This window comes from Phocoena sinus, chromosome X (genome assembly GCF_008692025.1).
Source record: "Phocoena sinus isolate mPhoSin1 chromosome X, mPhoSin1.pri, whole genome shotgun sequence".
NCBI classification, from domain to species: domain Eukaryota; kingdom Metazoa; phylum Chordata; class Mammalia; order Artiodactyla; family Phocoenidae; genus Phocoena; species Phocoena sinus.
Window position 1 is genome coordinate 81,581,210 of NC_045784.1, and position 18,124 is coordinate 81,599,333.

Here is an 18,124-nt window from a genome sequence, read left to right on the forward strand (position 1 = left end):
TATCTTTTCTTAGATGGTTTCAGGAAATGAGCCATTTTATGAAAGATAACATTGTTCTTTAGTGATGAGAACTCTTATTTATTGACTGTACTTATCGTGTGAGATTCTGGACTAAACATTTCAATTTACATATACTATCTAGTTTAATTCTCACAATTCAGCTATGTAGGTACTATTATTATCTCCATTTTGCTTATGAGACAAATAGGCTGAGATTAAATAACTTGTCTAAGGTGCCACAGCTTGTAAGTGGGACAGTCAAATTCGATGCCAGGTTTGTTAGTCTGTGGTGCCCATCTCTTTCTTTTAGACAGTGTTTAGCATTTAATGTACCATGGGAAACACTTTCTGAAATATTTTTTAAACCCTTGTAGTGTCATTCAACAAAGAGAACATGGGTCCACGTTTATTTTATTAAATTATTTAGTAGTGAGTGTTTAAATATTAAAATTTCTTATCTGATATAAAAACAAAGAGTTTCTTTTCCCCTTTTTAATTTTATTGTTAAGTGTAGTTACCTGTTTTCACCAGAGATTCAAACTACAGCAGATAGATAATTTGGCTTGTCCAAAGAAAATACTGTAGTGTTACAAAACTATAATCCCTTTCCAAATACTTGAAGAAATTTGTTAATTGTTACTTCTACTCCAGCTATGATGAACATTTCAGATAGACTTTTTTTTTTTTTTTTTTGCGGTACGCTGGCCTCACTGTTGTGGCCTCTCCCGTTGTGGAGCACAGGCTCTGGACGCGCAGGCTCAGTGGCCATGGCTCACGAGCCCAGCCGCTCTGTGGTATGTGGGATCCTCCTGGACCGGGGCACGAACCCACGTTCCTTGCATCAGCAGGTGGACTCTCAACCACTGCGCCACCAGGGAAGCCTCAGATAGACTTTTATGGTGTGCCTTTTATGGCCAGTGTATTACATTTTTTAATGCTTGGGGGATTTCCTTTCAGTGTTTCCTTTTTTAAATATACTTCTTATTATACAATTTATTTCAATAAAATTTAACATCTCTACTGAAAGGTTTGGAAACTGTCTTTTTTAAGATGACTTCTTGAACTCTTTGTTCTTGTTTCTGTGCTTGGGCTTACCTAACTAAATCTCATTGACTTTCAGTTGTATGTAGGAGTTTGTACTTGTCTTGCAAAGTTTGCTTAGGAGGAATTAAGTGTTTTATCTATATTCAAAGTTTTCATTCCTCACTCAGATCATTCACTCACTCAAAATCACACAGCTGTTGAGAGGTAGAGCTATGATTTGAAGCCAGGTCTATGTGATGCCAACATGTGTATACTGTATTGTCTGACCTTTAAATGACACCCCTGCCATAGAATAGTTCAGCCCACACAATGAGGTGGGAATGACATTTGCTAGCCTTCACGAAGCTGGACTGAATGGAATGATAAAAGTGGCAAGTTTTTAACAAGTAACATGGAAGGATCATAGACGTCTTGCTAGGTATTCAAGAAATTGTTGAATACTGATTATAGATGCAAACATATGCAAATCACAATTTGAAATTTCCTATTTTAATGAGGTACGAAAGTTAATGATTTGTTATATACAGAGCCTGGTACTCTCAGAAGAATTGTGAAGTGGGTTTGTTTATTTGGATTATTTCACGTGGATGAAAAAAATATCTAAAAGTTCAAAAATATATTCAGAATACAGAATGAAAAACAAAAGTTTAAAATCTGTTGTTTAAAGAATGAAATGAGTGCCGTATTTTAACAGAATTACTTTTCTATTTCTGTAGTATCCTGAGACTTCTCAAAATGTTATTACAGTCTCAGGAAGTAATTCTGTTAAAATACAGGACTAATTATATTTTTAAATAATAACTACATACCCCCCCCACCCCCCTGCTTTTTGGATTCCAAAAGAGGTTATTAAGTTCTCACAGAAGTTTTCTAGCTCATATATTTTGTACCTGTGATAGGAGTTTTATTATCTTCAGTAGTTCAAGAAATAGACAATAAATCATATATCTTCATATGTTCTCTGTTCATTGACTTTCCTTCAGCTGAGTAGCCTTCTCAAGTCTCCCCCATACTACAGTGCCTTCTTTTGATCCTAGTTATCCTTCAAAGTAGCTTCTCATCTTTCTTTTTCATTTTATAGTCTAAGTCTCTAAAAGAATCATCCATACTTGTTTTCTCTGTTTCCTAAATTACCTTTCACAACTCAACTTTTTCACAGTTCTTCAAAAGGTTGACAATGATCTTTGAATTTCAAAGTCCAGTGGCTTCTTTCCAATCCTGATTGCTTGGCTCTATTGGTCACTCCCTCCTTGAAAATATTCCTGCCTTTGGCTTTCTAGGCACCATCTTCTTCTTGCTCGCTGAATACCTCTAACTGTTCTTTCTCTATCTTCTTCGTGCGTTTCTTCTTACTTCTTGGCTATTTTATTCTTTATGTTCTTTTCTTGGTCCCATTCTGTCATCATTTTTGTTTATACATACATATGGACACACACATACACACGTATATAAGCTCATATACATATACATCTATATGTATTGATACACACATATGTGAATGCTCTCAATTGCTTCTCTAGCTTTAACGTCCAACTATGTTCTAGTGATTCCCCAGGTTTTAAGTCTGGCTCATATCGGTATTCAATCCTACCTGTCCAAATAGCTAACTGGATGTTTTAGAAGCGTCATAAAAATTCAAAATTAAAAATAGCATTTATAAGCCATGTGCCAATGTTCTAAATACTTTAATATGTTACCTCATTTTAAACCTCACAGCAATTCTCTGAGAGAGATAGTAGTAGTATCCCCATTTTATAGATGAGTAAGCTGAGGCTCATAGAGGTTAGATAACTTTTCTAGGGTCACATAGTAAATAGGAAGTAAAGCTCACTTTAGACCCTAGAGTATCTGTCTTCAGAGTACTTGCTCTTAACCACTATATGGTACCTCCTCTTAGTAAAATGAGCTCATTTTCTCTTTCCCTTAGCATGATTTCCCCCCTAAAAGAAGTCTACTCTTCTTCCTGCCTTTCTCATTTTAGATAATAGAGAGGTATCATTTTCTTCCTGATCTTTGGTTTTCCTCAAGACTTCATTCTTCTTTGTTCCCTGCATCCAGTTAATCATCAAGTCTTACAAAAGACTATGAATCTATCCCAGTCTGTCTATCTCCACTGTCTTTATCTTCTCCCAGCAATATAATTCCAACAATTTCCTAATTAGTACCCCAAACTGATACATTCTTCCCCAAAACAGACAAATATTTTGTACTACTGTTGGTTATCCTTTAAAAATAAATCTGATTCTAACATAGTAGCATTCCTAGAAACCTATCTATGCTCATGACCCATTGCTTGATAAAAGTGAAAAGCCTAAGCATGATGAATGACCTTTCTCAATATGGTCCCAATCTAACATTCTGGCCTTACAGCCTGTCACACTCCCAAATGTACCATATGTTTTAGCCGTATTAAACCTGGTGTTTCCCAAATATGCTGTAGCCTTTTAAATGCCCTCAAACATTTTATCATGCAGAACACTTTGCTTGGAATAGCAATGCTTCCCCAGCTATGTCCCTTTCCTCTTGGTAAGGTTTAATGAGGACACAAAGGAAGGCAAATTTAGGTATGTCCTGCATAAGTCAAGGAAGGCTTCAGTGATGAGGTGATGCTTTAACTGGGTATTGAAGGATCAATAGAAATTTTCCAGAAAATTATCTTTACTGATACAAAACCAGTACTCTGGTAGGGTGGAAGGCAGGAGAACGGCTTCCAGTAGGTAAAAATAGAGGCCAGAGGGCTTCCCTGGTGGTGCAGTGGTTGAGAGTCCACCTGCCGATGCAGGGGACAGGGGTCGTGCCCCAGTTTGGGAGGATCCCACATGCCGTGGAGCGGCTGGGCCCGTGAGCCATGGCCGCTGGGCCTGTGCGTCCGGAGCCTGTACTCCGCAGTGGGAGAGGCCACAACAGTGAGAGGCCCACGTACCACACACACACACACACACACAAAATAGAGGCCAGAGTAGTCTGCCAGCCCCTTCACAAAAGACAGAGTGAGGTAATACCAACATATAGTTGAAACTGATTTCTACGTAGCCCATCAGGAAAAGCTAGGGTACACTGAGCATTAGTAATCGTTGTTTTTTTTCCCCTTTAACTTTTATTTTTATTATTAAAAAAAATTTGTTTTAATTGAAGTATGGTTGATTTACAGTGTTGTGTTAGTTTCAGGTGTACAGCAAAGTGATTCAGCTATACATATACATATATATGTATGCCTGTATACCTATGAATGTGGGTATATATAAATTTTACATTCTCTTCCATTATAGGTTATTACAAGATATTGAGTATAGTTCCCTGTGCTATAACAGTAGGTCTTTGTTGGTGATCTATTTTATATATAGTAGTATGTATATGTTAATCCCAAACTCCTAATTTGTCCCTCCCAATAATAGTTGTTTATGGAAGGAGAAGGTCATAGAGTTAACCTCCAATGATGTATTATAAAAACCAGCCCCAGTCTTCACAGGCTGCTATTAGTCTGAAAGTTGCAATGTCTTAAAGTATTTCAGGAGCTGTGTGCAGAAGTGTTTTTATTTTAGCATGATTTAATACATCTAAAAAATGTTGTCTAACATGCTGAAAATAATTTTAAAAATTGTGCATGTTATAATTAGATATGGTACACAAAAACATAGAAGTAAATATACAGTTGGTTCACTTATCCAGACCTCACCTATTTGAGAGATTTATCATTTTGGAATATAACTCAGAACCAAAAAAAAAGAAAAAAAGAAAAAAAGAAAATAATCTGAGTAGCCTACAAAATGTCACCAAATCCATCAAGTAAGCCTCATGATGACAAAGACCTTTTGGGCTTTAATCAGAGCCTATTAACTCTTTCTTCCTATGTTATCTTAATGGCCCGATTTTCTGTTTTCCATCCATAGCAGACTAGAAGCACGAGTTGGGAGGTTGGAAGACAATTTATTCCAGACTTGTGCACTGAGATGATGAAGAAGCAACAACTGACACAATGAAAGCAAGGGAGAAGGAGATAGAAACATAATAAAAGAGTGGAACTGGAATTCAAAAATTATAACATTTGGTTTCATTTGGCGTCAGAGCAAATAGCCCTGTATCTCTCAATAGCTCCTGAGGGCATCTATGTGTTCCATCATCTCTCACTAACTCACATATTTAATCATGCCCCTGAGTCAGCAAAAAAATAAAATAACAAATTATACCTAGGATATTTTAAGAATATGGGAATTCAGGAATTCTCTTCAGAAAGAGTTCAATGCAAAAACAGATGTTCATGCTTAAATAGACAAACCCTCAGGCATATGGACTGATTCTCTGTAGCGTGATTCTTTCCACAGTCGTTCTCAAGTGTTGAGATTTTACTCTAAGCATACTTATAAATTAGCTATTAGTGCACTCGTACCATCACATATGAGAAAGTAGCTTTGGATAAATCATTTATTATTTGTCAGTAGAGGTACATTTATAATAAAACAAGGCACTGCAGCTATGGATAAGGAGGAAATTTGTGGAAAAGTAAATGAGTGTGTTAAATATTGTGTTGAAGGAATGTCTGATACTACTTAGGAAGCTAAATAACTATTTATTGACAATTTTATACTACTACCATTTAAAAACTAGAATTAGTACAATGGGGGGTTGTATAGAAATATTTACAACATGTCATGTTTCAAGTACAAAAATAACTTCGGAGTTAAAGAAGGATGTCTTTTATTTTAAACCTGTTTCAAAGTTGAATAATTGCCAAATCGATCATTTTTGGTAACGGGGAATCACTAGTGACCTCTGTAATATGAAAAGCAACAGACACTTTGGAAGTCATCATATTGGTTTCCACAGCACCATTCAATGCTATTGGTCACTCTTGAACAAAGCTCTCTCTTCCCTCAACTTCTATGATACTAAGCTCTCCTCATTTTTATTTTACCTCTTTGTTACATTTAAAATCTCCTGTCTCTATGCTTGGCCTTAAAATATACTTATTCCTAGAGGTTGATCCATAGTCCTTTGATCCTTTGCTCTGGTCCTTTGCTCATTCTGTACATTGTCCTTGGCAGCATTATCCATCCTTATGACTTCCACCAGCACTTCTATGTGATGAATCTCTCTGAACTCTTCTATTCCAAATGCATCCTGACTCACAGATTCCATATATTCAGCTCCCTTCTGACTGGATTTCAAATTCAGTATTGTCCTTAACTGTACTTTTCTTCCTTATCTTCATCCTCTCCTTCCTGCTCCAGTCCACTCTCCAACCTTAACCTGCCTTTCTCTCTTTTTTTAACATCTTTATTGGAGTATAATTGCTTTACAATGGTGTGTTACTTTCTCCTTTATAACAAAGTGAATCAGCTATACATATACATATATACCCATATCTCCTTCCTCTTGTGTCTCCCTCCCACCCTCCCTATCCCACTGCTCTAGGTGGTCACAAAGCACCCAGCTGACCTCCCTGTGCTATGTGGCTGCTTCCCACTAGCTAGCTATTTTATATTTGGTAGTGTATATATGTCCATGCCACTCTATCACTTCCTCCCAGCTTACACTTCCCCCTCCCTGTGTCCTCAAGTCCATTCTCTACAGCTGTGTCTTTATTCCTGTCCCACCCCTAGGTTCTTCAGAACCATTTTTTTCAGAGATATTCTTTCCTTGTTAGCGTATAGTAATCCAACAGGTTTCTGTGCATTAATTTTGTATCCTGCTACTTTACCAAATTCATTGATTAGCTCTAGTAGTTTTCTGGTGACATCTTTAGGATTCTCTATGTATAGTATCATATGCAAACAGTGAAAGTTTTACTTCTTCTTTTCCAATTTATATTCCTTTTATTTCTTTTTCTTCCTTGATTGCTGTGGCTAAAACTTCCAAAACTATGTTCAATAATAGTGGTGAGAGTAGATAACCCTGTCTTGTTCTTGATCTTAGTGGAAATGGTTTCAGTTTTTCACCATTGAGAATGATGTTGGCTGTGGGTTTGTCGTATATGGCCTTTATTATGTTGAGGTAAGTTCCCTCTGTGCCTACTTACTGGAGGGTTTTTATCATAAATGGGTGTTGAATTTTGTTGAAAGCTTTTTCTGCATCTATTGAGATGATCATACAGGTTTTCTCCTTTAATTTGTTAATATGGTGTATCATATTGATTTACTTGCATATATTGAAGAATCCTCACATTCCTGGGATAAACCCCACTTGATCATGGTGTGTGATCCTTTTAATGTGCTGTTGGATTCTGTTTCCTAGTATTTTGTTGAGGATTTTTGCATCTATGTTCATCACTGATATTGGCCTATAGTTCTCTTTCTTTGTGACATCGTTGTCTGGTTTTGGTATCAGGGTGATGGTGGCCTCGTAGAATGAGTTAGGGAGTGTTCCTCCCTCTGCTATATATTTTGGAAGAGTTTGAGAAGGATAGGTGTTAGCTCTTCTGTAAATGTTTGATAGAATTCACCTGTGAAGCCATCTGGTCCTGGGCTTCTGTTTGTGGGAAGATTTTTAATCAGAGTTTCAATTTCAGTGCTTGTGATTGGCCTGTTTATAATATCTATTTCTTCCTGGTTCAGTCTCAGAAGGTTGTGCTTTTCTAAGAATTTGTCCATTTCTTCCAGGTTGTCCATTTTATTGGCATAGAGTTGTTTGTAGTAATCTCTCATGATTCTTTGTATTTCTGCAATGTCAGCTGTTACTTCTCCTTTTTCATTTCTAGTTCTGTTGATTTGAGTCTTCTTCCTTTTTTTCTTGATGAGTCTGGCTAATGTTTTATCAATTTTGTTTATCTTCTCAAAGAACCAGCTTTTAGTTATATTCATCTTTGCTACTGTTTCCTTCATTTCTTTTTCATTTATTTCTGATCTGATCTTTATGATTTCTTTCCTTCTGCTAACTTTGGGTATTTTTTTTTGTTCTTCTTTCTCTAATTTCTTTTTGTGTAAAGTTAGGTTGTTTACTTCAGATGTTTCTTTTTTCTTGAGGTAGGACTGTATTGCTATAAATTTCCCTCTTAGAACTTCTTTTGCTGCATCCCATAGGTTTTGGGTCTTTGTGTTTTCATTGTCATTTGTTTCTAGGTATTTTTTGATTTCCTCTTGGATTTCTTCAGTGACCTCTTGGTTATTTAGTAACATATTGTTTAGCCTCCAAGTGTTTGTATTTTTTACAGTTTTTTTCTTGTAATTGATATCTAGTCTCATAGCCTTGTGGTCAGAAATGATACTTGATACGATTTCAATTTTCTTAAATTTACCAAGGCTTCATTTGTGACCCAAGATATGATCTATCCTGGAGAATGTTCCATGAGCACTTGAGAAGAAAGTGTATTCTGTTTTTGGTTGGAATGTCCTATAAATATCAATTAAGTCCATCTTGTTTAATGTGTCATTTAAAGCTTGTGTTTCCTTATTTATTTTCATTTTGGATGATCTGTCCATCAGTGAAAGTGGGGTGTTAAAGTTCCCTACTATGATTGTGTTACTGTCAATTTCCCCTTTTATGGCTGTTAGCATTTGCCTTATGTATTGAGGTGCTCCTATGTTGGGTGTATGAATATTTACAATTGTTATATCTTCTTCTTGGATTGATCCCTAGATCATTATGTAGTGTTCTTCTTTGTCTCTTGTAATAGTCTTTAAAGTCTCTTTTGTCTGATATGAGAATTGCTACTCCAGTTTTCTTTTGATTTCCATTTGCATGGAATATCTTTTTCCATCCCTTCACTTTCAGTCTGTATGTGTCCCTAGGTCTGAAGTGGGTCTCCTGTAGGCAGCATGTATATGGGTCTTGTTTTGTATCCATTCAGCCAGTCTGTGTCTTTTGGTTGGAGCATTTAATCCATTTACATTTAAGGTAGTTATCAATATGTATGTTCGTATTACCATTTTCTTAACTGTTTTGGGTTTGTTATTGTAGGTCTTTTCCTTCATTTGTGTTTCATGCCTAGAGAAGTTGGATTTGTTGTAAAGCTTGTTTGGTGGTGCTGAATTCTCTTAGCTTTTGCTTGTCTGTCAAGGTTTTACTTTCTCCATTGAATGTGAATGAGATCCTTGCTGTGTAGAGTAATCTTGGTTGTAGGTTTTTCCTTTTCATCACTTTAAATATGTCCTGCCACTCCTTTCTGGCTTGCAGAGTTTCTGCTGAAAGTTCAGCTCTTAACCTTATGGGGATTCCCTTGTATGTTATTTGTTGATTTTCCCTTGCTGCTTTTAATATTTTTTCTTGGTATTTAATTTTTGTTAGTTTGATTAATATGTGTTGGCATGTTTCTCCTTGTATTTATCCTGTATGGGACTCTCTGTGCTTAGTGGACTTGATTATTTCCTTTCCCATATTAGGGAAGTTTTCTACTATAATATGTTCAAATATTTTCTCAGTCCCTTTCTTTTTCTTTTCTTCTCCTGGTACCCCTATAATTCAAATGTTGGTATGTTTAGTGTTGTCCCAGAGGTCTCTGAGACTGTCCTCAATTCTTTTCATTCTTTTTTCTTTATTCTGCTCTGCAGTAGTTATTTCCACTATTTTATCTTCCAGGTCACTTATCCATTCTTCTGCCTCAGTTATTCTGCTATTGATTCCTTCTAGATAATTTTTAATTTTATTTATTTTGTTGTTCATCATTGTTTGTTTGCTCTTCAGTTCTTCTCGGTCCTTTTTAAATGTTTCTTGTATTTTCTCAATTCTATTTCCATGATTTTGGATCATCTTTACTATCATTACTCTGAATTCCTTTTCAGGTGGATTGCCTATGTCCTCTTCATTTGTTTGGTCTGGTGGGTTTTTACCTTGCTCCTTCATCTGCTGTGTGTTTCTATGTCTTCTCATTTTGCTTAACTTACTGTGTTTGGTGTCTCCTTTTCACAGGCTGTAGGTTCGTATTTCACATTGTTTTTGGTATTTGCCCCCAGTGGGTAATGTTGGTTCAGTGCATTGTGTAGGCTTCCTCGTGGAGGGGACTGATGCCTGTGTTCTGGTGGATGAGGCTGCATCTTGTCTTTCTGCTGGGCAGGACTGTGTCCAGTGGTGTGTTTTGGGGTGTCTGTGACCTTATAATGATTTTAGGCAGCCGCTCTGCTAATGGATGCGGTTGTGTTCCTGTCTTGCTAGTTGTTTGGCATAGGATGTCCAGAAATGTAGCTTGCTGGTCATCAACTGGAGCTGGGTCTTAGTGTTGAGATGGAGATCTCTGGGAGGGCTTTCACCATTTGATATTAGATGGAGCCAGGAGGTCTCTGGTGGACCAGTGTCTGAACTTGGCTCTCCCACCTCAGAGGCACAGGCCTGATACCTGGCCAGGGCACGAAGACCCTGTCAGCCACACGGCTCAGAAGAAAAGGGACAAAAGAAGCATGAAATAAATAAAATAAATAAAATAAACTTAAAAATAAAAAAAGCATTATTAAAAATATAAAAATTAAAATGGAAAAAAAGAAGGAAAGAAGAGAGCAACCAAACCAACAAACAAATCCACCAATGATATCAAGCACCAAAAATTATACAAAAAAAAAATAACCCGGGCTTCCCTGGTGGCACAGTGGTTGGGAGTCTGCCTGCCAATGCAGGGGACGCGGATTCGTGCCCCAGTCTGGGAAGATCCCACATGCTGCGGAGCGGCTGGGCCCGTGAGCCATGGCCGCTGAGCCTGCGCGTCCGGAGCCTGTGCTCCGCAACGGGAGAGGCCACAACAGTGAGAGGCCCGCGTACCGCAAAAAAAATCAAAAACAAAAAACAACAACAAAAAAAACCCCAACAGACAGAACCCTAGCACAAATGGTAAAAGCAGAGCTTTACAGACAAAATTACAGAAAGAAGTGTACACATACACAGTCACAAAAAGAGAAAAAGGAAAAAAAATCTATATATAAAAAAAAGAAATAGGAAGAGAGTAACAAAATCAATAAACAAATCTACCAATAATAATTAACTGTATATACTAAACTAAGATAAACATAAAGCCAGGAATAAATTAGATGCAGGAAGCAAACCCCAAGTCTATGGTTGCTCCCAAAGTCCACTGCCTCAATTTTGGGATGATTCATCGTCTATTCATGTATTCCAGAGATGATGGGTATATGAAGTTGATTGTGGGGATTTAATCCGCTGCTCCTGAACCTGCATGGAGAGATTTCCCTTTCTCTTCTTTGTTCGCACAGCTCCTGGGCTTTGGATTTGGCCCCGCCTCTGTGTGTAGGTCCCCTGAGGCCATCTGTTCCTCACCCAGACAGGACAGGGTTAAAGTAGCAGCCGATTAGGGGCCTCTGGCTCACTCAGGCCGGTGGGAGGGAGGGTTACAGAATGCGGGGCAAGCCTGTGGCAGCAGAGGCCTCCGTGACATTGAACCAGTGTGAGGCGTGCCATGTGTTCTCCCGGGGAAGTTGTCCCTGGATCACGGGACCCTGGCAGTGGCGGGCTGCAACAGGCTCCCAGGAGGGGAGGTGTAGATAGTGACCTGTGCTTGCACACAGGCTTCTTGGTGGCTACAGCAGCAGCCTTAGCACTTCATGTCCGTCTGTGGGGTCTGTGCTGATAGCTGTGGCTCACACCCATCTCTGGAGGTCGTTTAGGCGCTGCTCTGAATCACCTCTCCTTGTTCACCCCGAAACAATGGTCTCTTGCCTCTTCAGCAGGTCCAGACTTTTTCCCAGACTCCCTCCCAGCTAGCTGTGGCACACTAGCCCCCTTCAGGCTGTGTTCACGCAGCCAACCCCAGTCCTCTCTCTGAGATCTAAGCTCCGAAGCCCGAGCCTCAGCTCCCAGCCCCCGCCCGCCCCGTGGGGTGAGCAGACAAGCCTCTCGGGCTGGTGAGTGCTGGTCAGCACCGATCCTCTGTGCAGGAATCTCTCCGCTTTGCCCTCTACACCCCTGTTGCTGTGCTCTCCTCCGCGGCTCCGAAGCTTCCCCCTCCGCCACCCGCAGTCTCTCCCCACGAAGGGGCTTCCTAGTGTATGGAAACTTTTCCTCCTTCACAGCTCCCTCCCAGTGGTGCAGGGCCCATCCCTATTCTTTTGTCTCTGTTTTTTCTTTTTTCTTTTGCCCTACCCAGGTATGTGGGGAGTTTCTTGCCTTTTAGTAGGTCTGAGGTCTTCTGCCAGCATTCTGTAGGTGTTCTGTAGGAGGTGTTCCACATGTAGATGTATTTCTGATGTATTTGTGGGGAGGAAGGTGATTTCCACGTCTTACTCCTCCACCATCTTGGTGGTCTTCCAGGCCTTCCTTTCTCGTTTGCCCATTCCTGGTTAACCTTAGCATTGTCCACCAAGTAGCATAAACGAGAAACATAAGTCATTTTCGAATATACTCTTTCTCCATCCACCATTCCCTCAGTCACCAAATCCTACCAATTATACTGCCTTAGTGCTGTACTCTCCTTCTTTAGTATAATAGTATCTACCTCCCGCCCCTGCTACTTCTTTGTTTCAGGGCGTTGTCACATCTCAATGTTTTATAATTTCCCTGGACTCTTAAATATCTTCTGCCCTTCATTCCAGCCCCTTTTAAATCATTTTCTACAAAGTTATACTTCTGAAATGCCATTCTTGTTATATCACTGTTTAAAATCCTGTTACATCTTCCCATAGCCACTAGGAGTAAAGTCTAATGCTAGTCCACACAAAATATCAATACTTCATCATCTAACTGTGGCTTTGTCTCTAACCTCATATTCCGTCACTCTTCTACATATAGTTTTTGATCCAGTCATACTGTACCCAGTTCCCTGAACATTTAATGCTATTTCATCTCTCTGCCTCCATACCTTTGTACTTGGCAATGCCATGCTTGGAATCCTCCATTTTATGACTTAACTTTCTCTGTACATTTGTATCTTTCTTCGTTGGTACGTATTTTGACTCAAACCATCTTTTTTCCTAACTCCTGCTGGGTTGGGATAAAGCAAGACCTTGTTAGTGTCAGAAAAGTACTTAGTAAGGTCAATGTGTGACAGTGTCAATAACATTTTAAAAGCACAATTTGTCACAGCTAATGGCAATATGGATAATCTGTCTGAGAATGTCCTAGAGTTGGCAATTACTGTACTATATAGTTCTGTGAATTGTGATCAAACAGATAGATGTTTGTATAGTTTTCAAAGCTGGTGAGTTACAGTAAATAAAAGGTTCTAGCATTTTCCCAGGAATTTTTTGAAGATATTTTATGTTTAAATATTTTCCCCTCTATCACTTAAGAAACTGAATGCAATTTCTTTTTGTAGTAGTATATCTCGTCAATAAAATTTGAAACATTTAATGACTATTCACCCATTATATTTTAAACATTTTATTGGCAGCAGTTAGGGGTTACAAAGAAAACCCTAAGCAAATACAGAGCCATATCTTGAGGAAGCTTGAAATTTATTTTGTGATATTTCACTCTCTATACCACACCCCACACCCCAGGATGAAGACAATAGAACCCTGTGACTAAAGAATGTAGGTGATTATTATACAAAGAATGTATCCTATTATGGTAAAAGAAGGATTATAATGTTATAGAAAAATTGATAGTAATTCAGTTTAGTATAGTTATGCATGGCAGAAATTATTGGATGCTTTCTCATATGTGCAAAGTTGGTGGTTTTTATCTACATGTTTATACATTTGTTAAATGGGTTATATAGATATCATGTTAAAATCTCCATATAATATAGGGAGATCATTTAATAACATTGCAAATACAGAAACTTTTTTTACTGCTTAAAAATCATAATCATAGTTCTAGCCTAGTATGTTTATCAATAATGGAGAAAATTCAGACTTCCTATTATTTTTGAATTTTAGTTCTCATGGAAGCTGAATTTAAATCAAATAAATGTGGCGGATCATTTTGAACCTTAGATACATTATAAAGAAACTAAGCAACAGATGAAATCTGGCTAGTGGACTCTGTGATTTCTATTTAAAGGCACTTGTTTTCTTTCCAGTACAGGGAAAAATGCTATTCAGCAATGCCTGATTTGTGCATTATAGTGTGGTAGAAAGATTCTACCTAAAAGATTCTACCTAAAAGACTAAAAGTCATGAGGCCTGAGTTCAAATCCAATCTTTGTGTTTTATTATTAGCTATACAGTCTTGGGCAAATCATCTAATCTTCCTAGGTTTTCAGTTTCCTTATCTTTAAATGAGGATATCGGACCAGAGTATTTTATGTTCTTTCTAGCTTTCAAATCCCGTAATCCTTTATTTTCTATCTCTGGAGTTGGAGTTTTGTTTTTTGAAAGTAGATTGATTTTTCTTTGTAAGAGGACAATATCGTTCAATCATGCTCTTAAAGTTTTATATACTTGGAAGTCGAACAATGCCAATTTTGAAAGTTCCACTATTCAGAAATGAATTTTATACTTCTTTGGAGCTTAGGTTTTAGATATTAGGCCAGAATCCTTTTTAAAGTGTCCAGTGCAGTGCTATTGAGTCAAACTTTCTGCAGTCTCCTGTATCCGTGCTGTCCAATATGGGAGCCACTAGCCACATGTGGCTGTTCAACACTTGAACTGTAACTAATGAAACTCAGCAACAGCATTTTAAATTTTATTTAATTATAATTAAGCTAAATTTAAATTGTAGTCAGTGGCTCTGTATTGAACAGCATGCTCGTGTGTGTGTGTGTGTGTGTGTGTGTGTGTGATGTGTGTATTTGTGTGCACATCTATGCTGAATAGGGAGTTGAGGGAGTAGGGTGGCAGGAAGCAAAGGAGAGTGAGAGGCCATTGTTTTGGATGATGGGATGCTGTCCATAGGTCACTGTTCAGGATCTATATAAAGTGGAATGTAACACATTCCAGAAACCATTTTCTATCTCCCTTCCTCCCTTCCCCCCTCCCTCTCTCCCTCTCTCTCTTCCTCTCTCTTCCTTTTCTTTCTTTCTTTCTTTCTTTCTTTTATTTTCTTTCTTCCTTCCTTCCTTCCTTTTTCTTTCTTTCTTTCTTTCTTTCTTTCTTTCTTTCTTTCTTTCTTTCTTTCTTTCTTTCTTCCTTTCACATTCCATTATGTATTATGATAACCACTTTATTTTTATTGAGGTATACTTGATAACCATAAGATAACCATTTTATATACTAGACAGCATATTAAAATAATTATATGTTTTTCTAATTAACCTATAGTTTCAAAGTTAGGTATTCCCAATATTTTAAACATGATGCACTAGTTAAATTTTATTATCTTACCCATCCTTAAAATATTTTGTTGTGTTAATCTAGGAATGGAGTCTATGAGGCATCTGGAATGTGCTGGAAATTATACTGTATTTGGAGTAAAGTGATATGTTTAGAATCATGAATTTCCTCCTTGCTGTGTCACCTTGTATAAGTTATTTATCTGCTTTGAGCCTCAGCTTTATCATCTGTGAAATAAGGATAATAGTAACACTTATCTCATGGTTTTTGTGAGGGTGAGATTAGATGGTGCATTATGTAAAGCTCCTAAGTTGGTAACAAAAACTAATACAATATATTAATGATGATAATAGTTTGGAGGTTTGTATTTAGCTATGAATTCAGAATCCACACAATGGGTATTTCATATTTATAATTAAATAATAATATACTCTGCCCTATAAACTAATTACATTTTAAAAATATAACTTTGTAAATAGTGACAATTGGATTGATTTTGTTCCTATCCTCTGAAAAGGGCAGTAATTGTGTAGTAGTATAAAGGAATGGAGATAATTAAGATGAGTTTTTTTGTTCTCCACATTCATACAATGTAAATATTCCTATTAAAGAGCATTGCTTTAGCAGATTATGTTGGAAAATGACATGATAGTATGAATATTCATCTTATGCTATTTGTAAGTAATTAAATATCTTTAAGAATTTGATAAACAGTAAATAGTACATTGATAAGCCAGTGCTGTTACCTGTTTAAACTACTGACTTCAAAGTGTGTGCTATTTTTTACTATAGTCAATGGATGTAACTTCTTTTTTTAGCATTTAGTTATATATCATACATTGTGTGTTAAATGAGTATTTAAAAGCATTGCAACATTTATATTATTAAATGTAAAATTATTTTGATGTTACATTCATTAATTTTTTTGGCTTTTACTATTTTTATAATTTCCTGATCCCAATACTTTTATTGTATAAAGGTACAATTCCAAGACTCATTAACTTGTTTCTTATGGAAATGTTCTCTTTGCTTGTAAGGTATTAATACAAGCCATTAAGCTAGAATTTCTTCTGGCAAAAACAATCCTAGCAGATGGCAACTTTTCTCTCTATTAATTTTGGATTGGACATGTATTTTGGCTTGTTCGGTCAGGTCAGAGTTGTAACATAACAAGAATGATTCATGCAAATACAGTCATAATATACCTATGGACTCATACACTATTCAAACTTATATTCCAGCCTACTGAAACTATATGAATACTTAAACATTTTCTTACTGTAAACAGGAAGGTTAAGTAACCCATTAAGGCATAAGCATCATAATAACTTATCTGATATGACTTTTGAGGTAATGCCAAGTCAATGGCAAATATTTAGTCAGATGTCTAAGTGATTTAGCTTGACATTTGAGCATTCATAAGAATTGGACTGAATTGTTCAATTATCATTTAGATAGCTAGTAATGTTAGAGACAACCTCAATAATCCCTTTTAATGCATGCAACTTTTGATTTTTGAACCTGGATGTGAGCTAGATAGGCTAATCTCCCCCAAAACAGCTTAAATGCATAAGATAAAGATATAACAATAAAAGCAATATAGCGTTTAATATTTGTCTCTACTTGAAAAAAATCACTATCATAATAACAGGTCTGGATGTGGTCAAGTCAAAATACATTTGAAATATTTTTCTTTTGCTGATGTGTTTTTCCATACTAACTATTGATTTATTTGTGCCCCTTTCTATATATACTTAACATATTTACTAAATCTGGTATTTTACAGTGGTCCCCTTGCAGTCAGCTCTTTGAACACTAGACTCATTGCGTACTTTAAAAATAATAAATTTCGATGTGCAGCTCTTAAACTATTAGCCAATTGCCTTAGACGTGAGCAGCATTTTCCAAAAATGAGGGCTCTGTATCCACACTGTTGGAACTTGGAGTTTCTCAGAGAAAGTTTAATATTCCTTCATATTGTTTAACAAAGCATAGCAGTACTTGACCAACCATCATATCTTCGTTAGAATTTCTCTGGACATTAGAAACTCTATTATTTTTTTTGTTTCTACTGTAAAGTCATAATCATTATACTTATATAAACATTTGCATTTCTTGATGTATTTCATAATATATGTATGTATTCCTTTAGTAAATGGAAAAAAAATTCTGAATGCATTATTTTTTTAATTAAAAAAAACTTGTTTTTAACAAAGTTTACTTTCTAATTGCAGGTGGCCTGCATGCAGTTTATAAATGCCCTTGTCACATCTCCTTATGAGCTTGATTTTCGAATACATTTAAGGAATGAATTTCTTCGTTCAGGACTAAAAACAATGTTACCAGTAAGTGGAATGTGCACATTTATTATGCTTATGAACTTTAATGTTTTTCTCTCTTTAGACAAAAGTACTTTCAGCAAAGTAAATAAATGTGCCTTGCCGTTTCCTTTTGTAAAGCACTGGACATTTTGTAAGCTTTTTGATATTGCAGTAGTGTTAGTCTCTACATAAAACTGATGATTTGGAATTCAACTAATGATATGTCCAGAAGTGATGGCTTTTTTGGTCTTCTTGAAGTCGAAAGGGAACTTTTCTTTGACTTTGAATACTGAGAACATAAAAGACTGCTATTTTTTTGCCATTTCAATTTTTCATTAAAATTTTTTGCTTTCCTCTTTGATAACTTAGATTGATTTCCTTTATATTCAGCATAAGTATGCATAAAATTTTGATTAGTATATTCTAGACACATAACATAAGGATGGTATTCTTGTTATAAATCAGTAGCATCTTTTCTAAAGAAAAACAATTTTATTTCTTAAATTGAGTGTGGATATCTGTGCTAATTGTGATACTGTTAAAAACATTTTTGAAATAACGTTATAGACTTGTTCTAAGATAAATGAGCACACTTATTTTATAAATAGAAATACAACTACCATGACTTTATACTTTACTTAGTATGTTAACTAAAGAAGGATTTTGTTCAAG

At 36.6% G+C, this 18,124-nt stretch overlaps 1 protein-coding gene across 1 annotated transcript in view; it reads left to right on the forward strand.

Annotated features, from left to right (window-relative positions):
- Positions 1-18,124, forward strand: part of DIAPH2 (diaphanous related formin 2) — a 924,369-nt gene that overhangs the window by 253,450 nt on the left and 652,795 nt on the right. Inside the window, 1 exon segment of the mRNA XM_032619577.1 lies at positions 17,366-17,476. Within this exon segment, the coding sequence (XP_032475468.1) occupies positions 17,366-17,476 (111 nt within the window).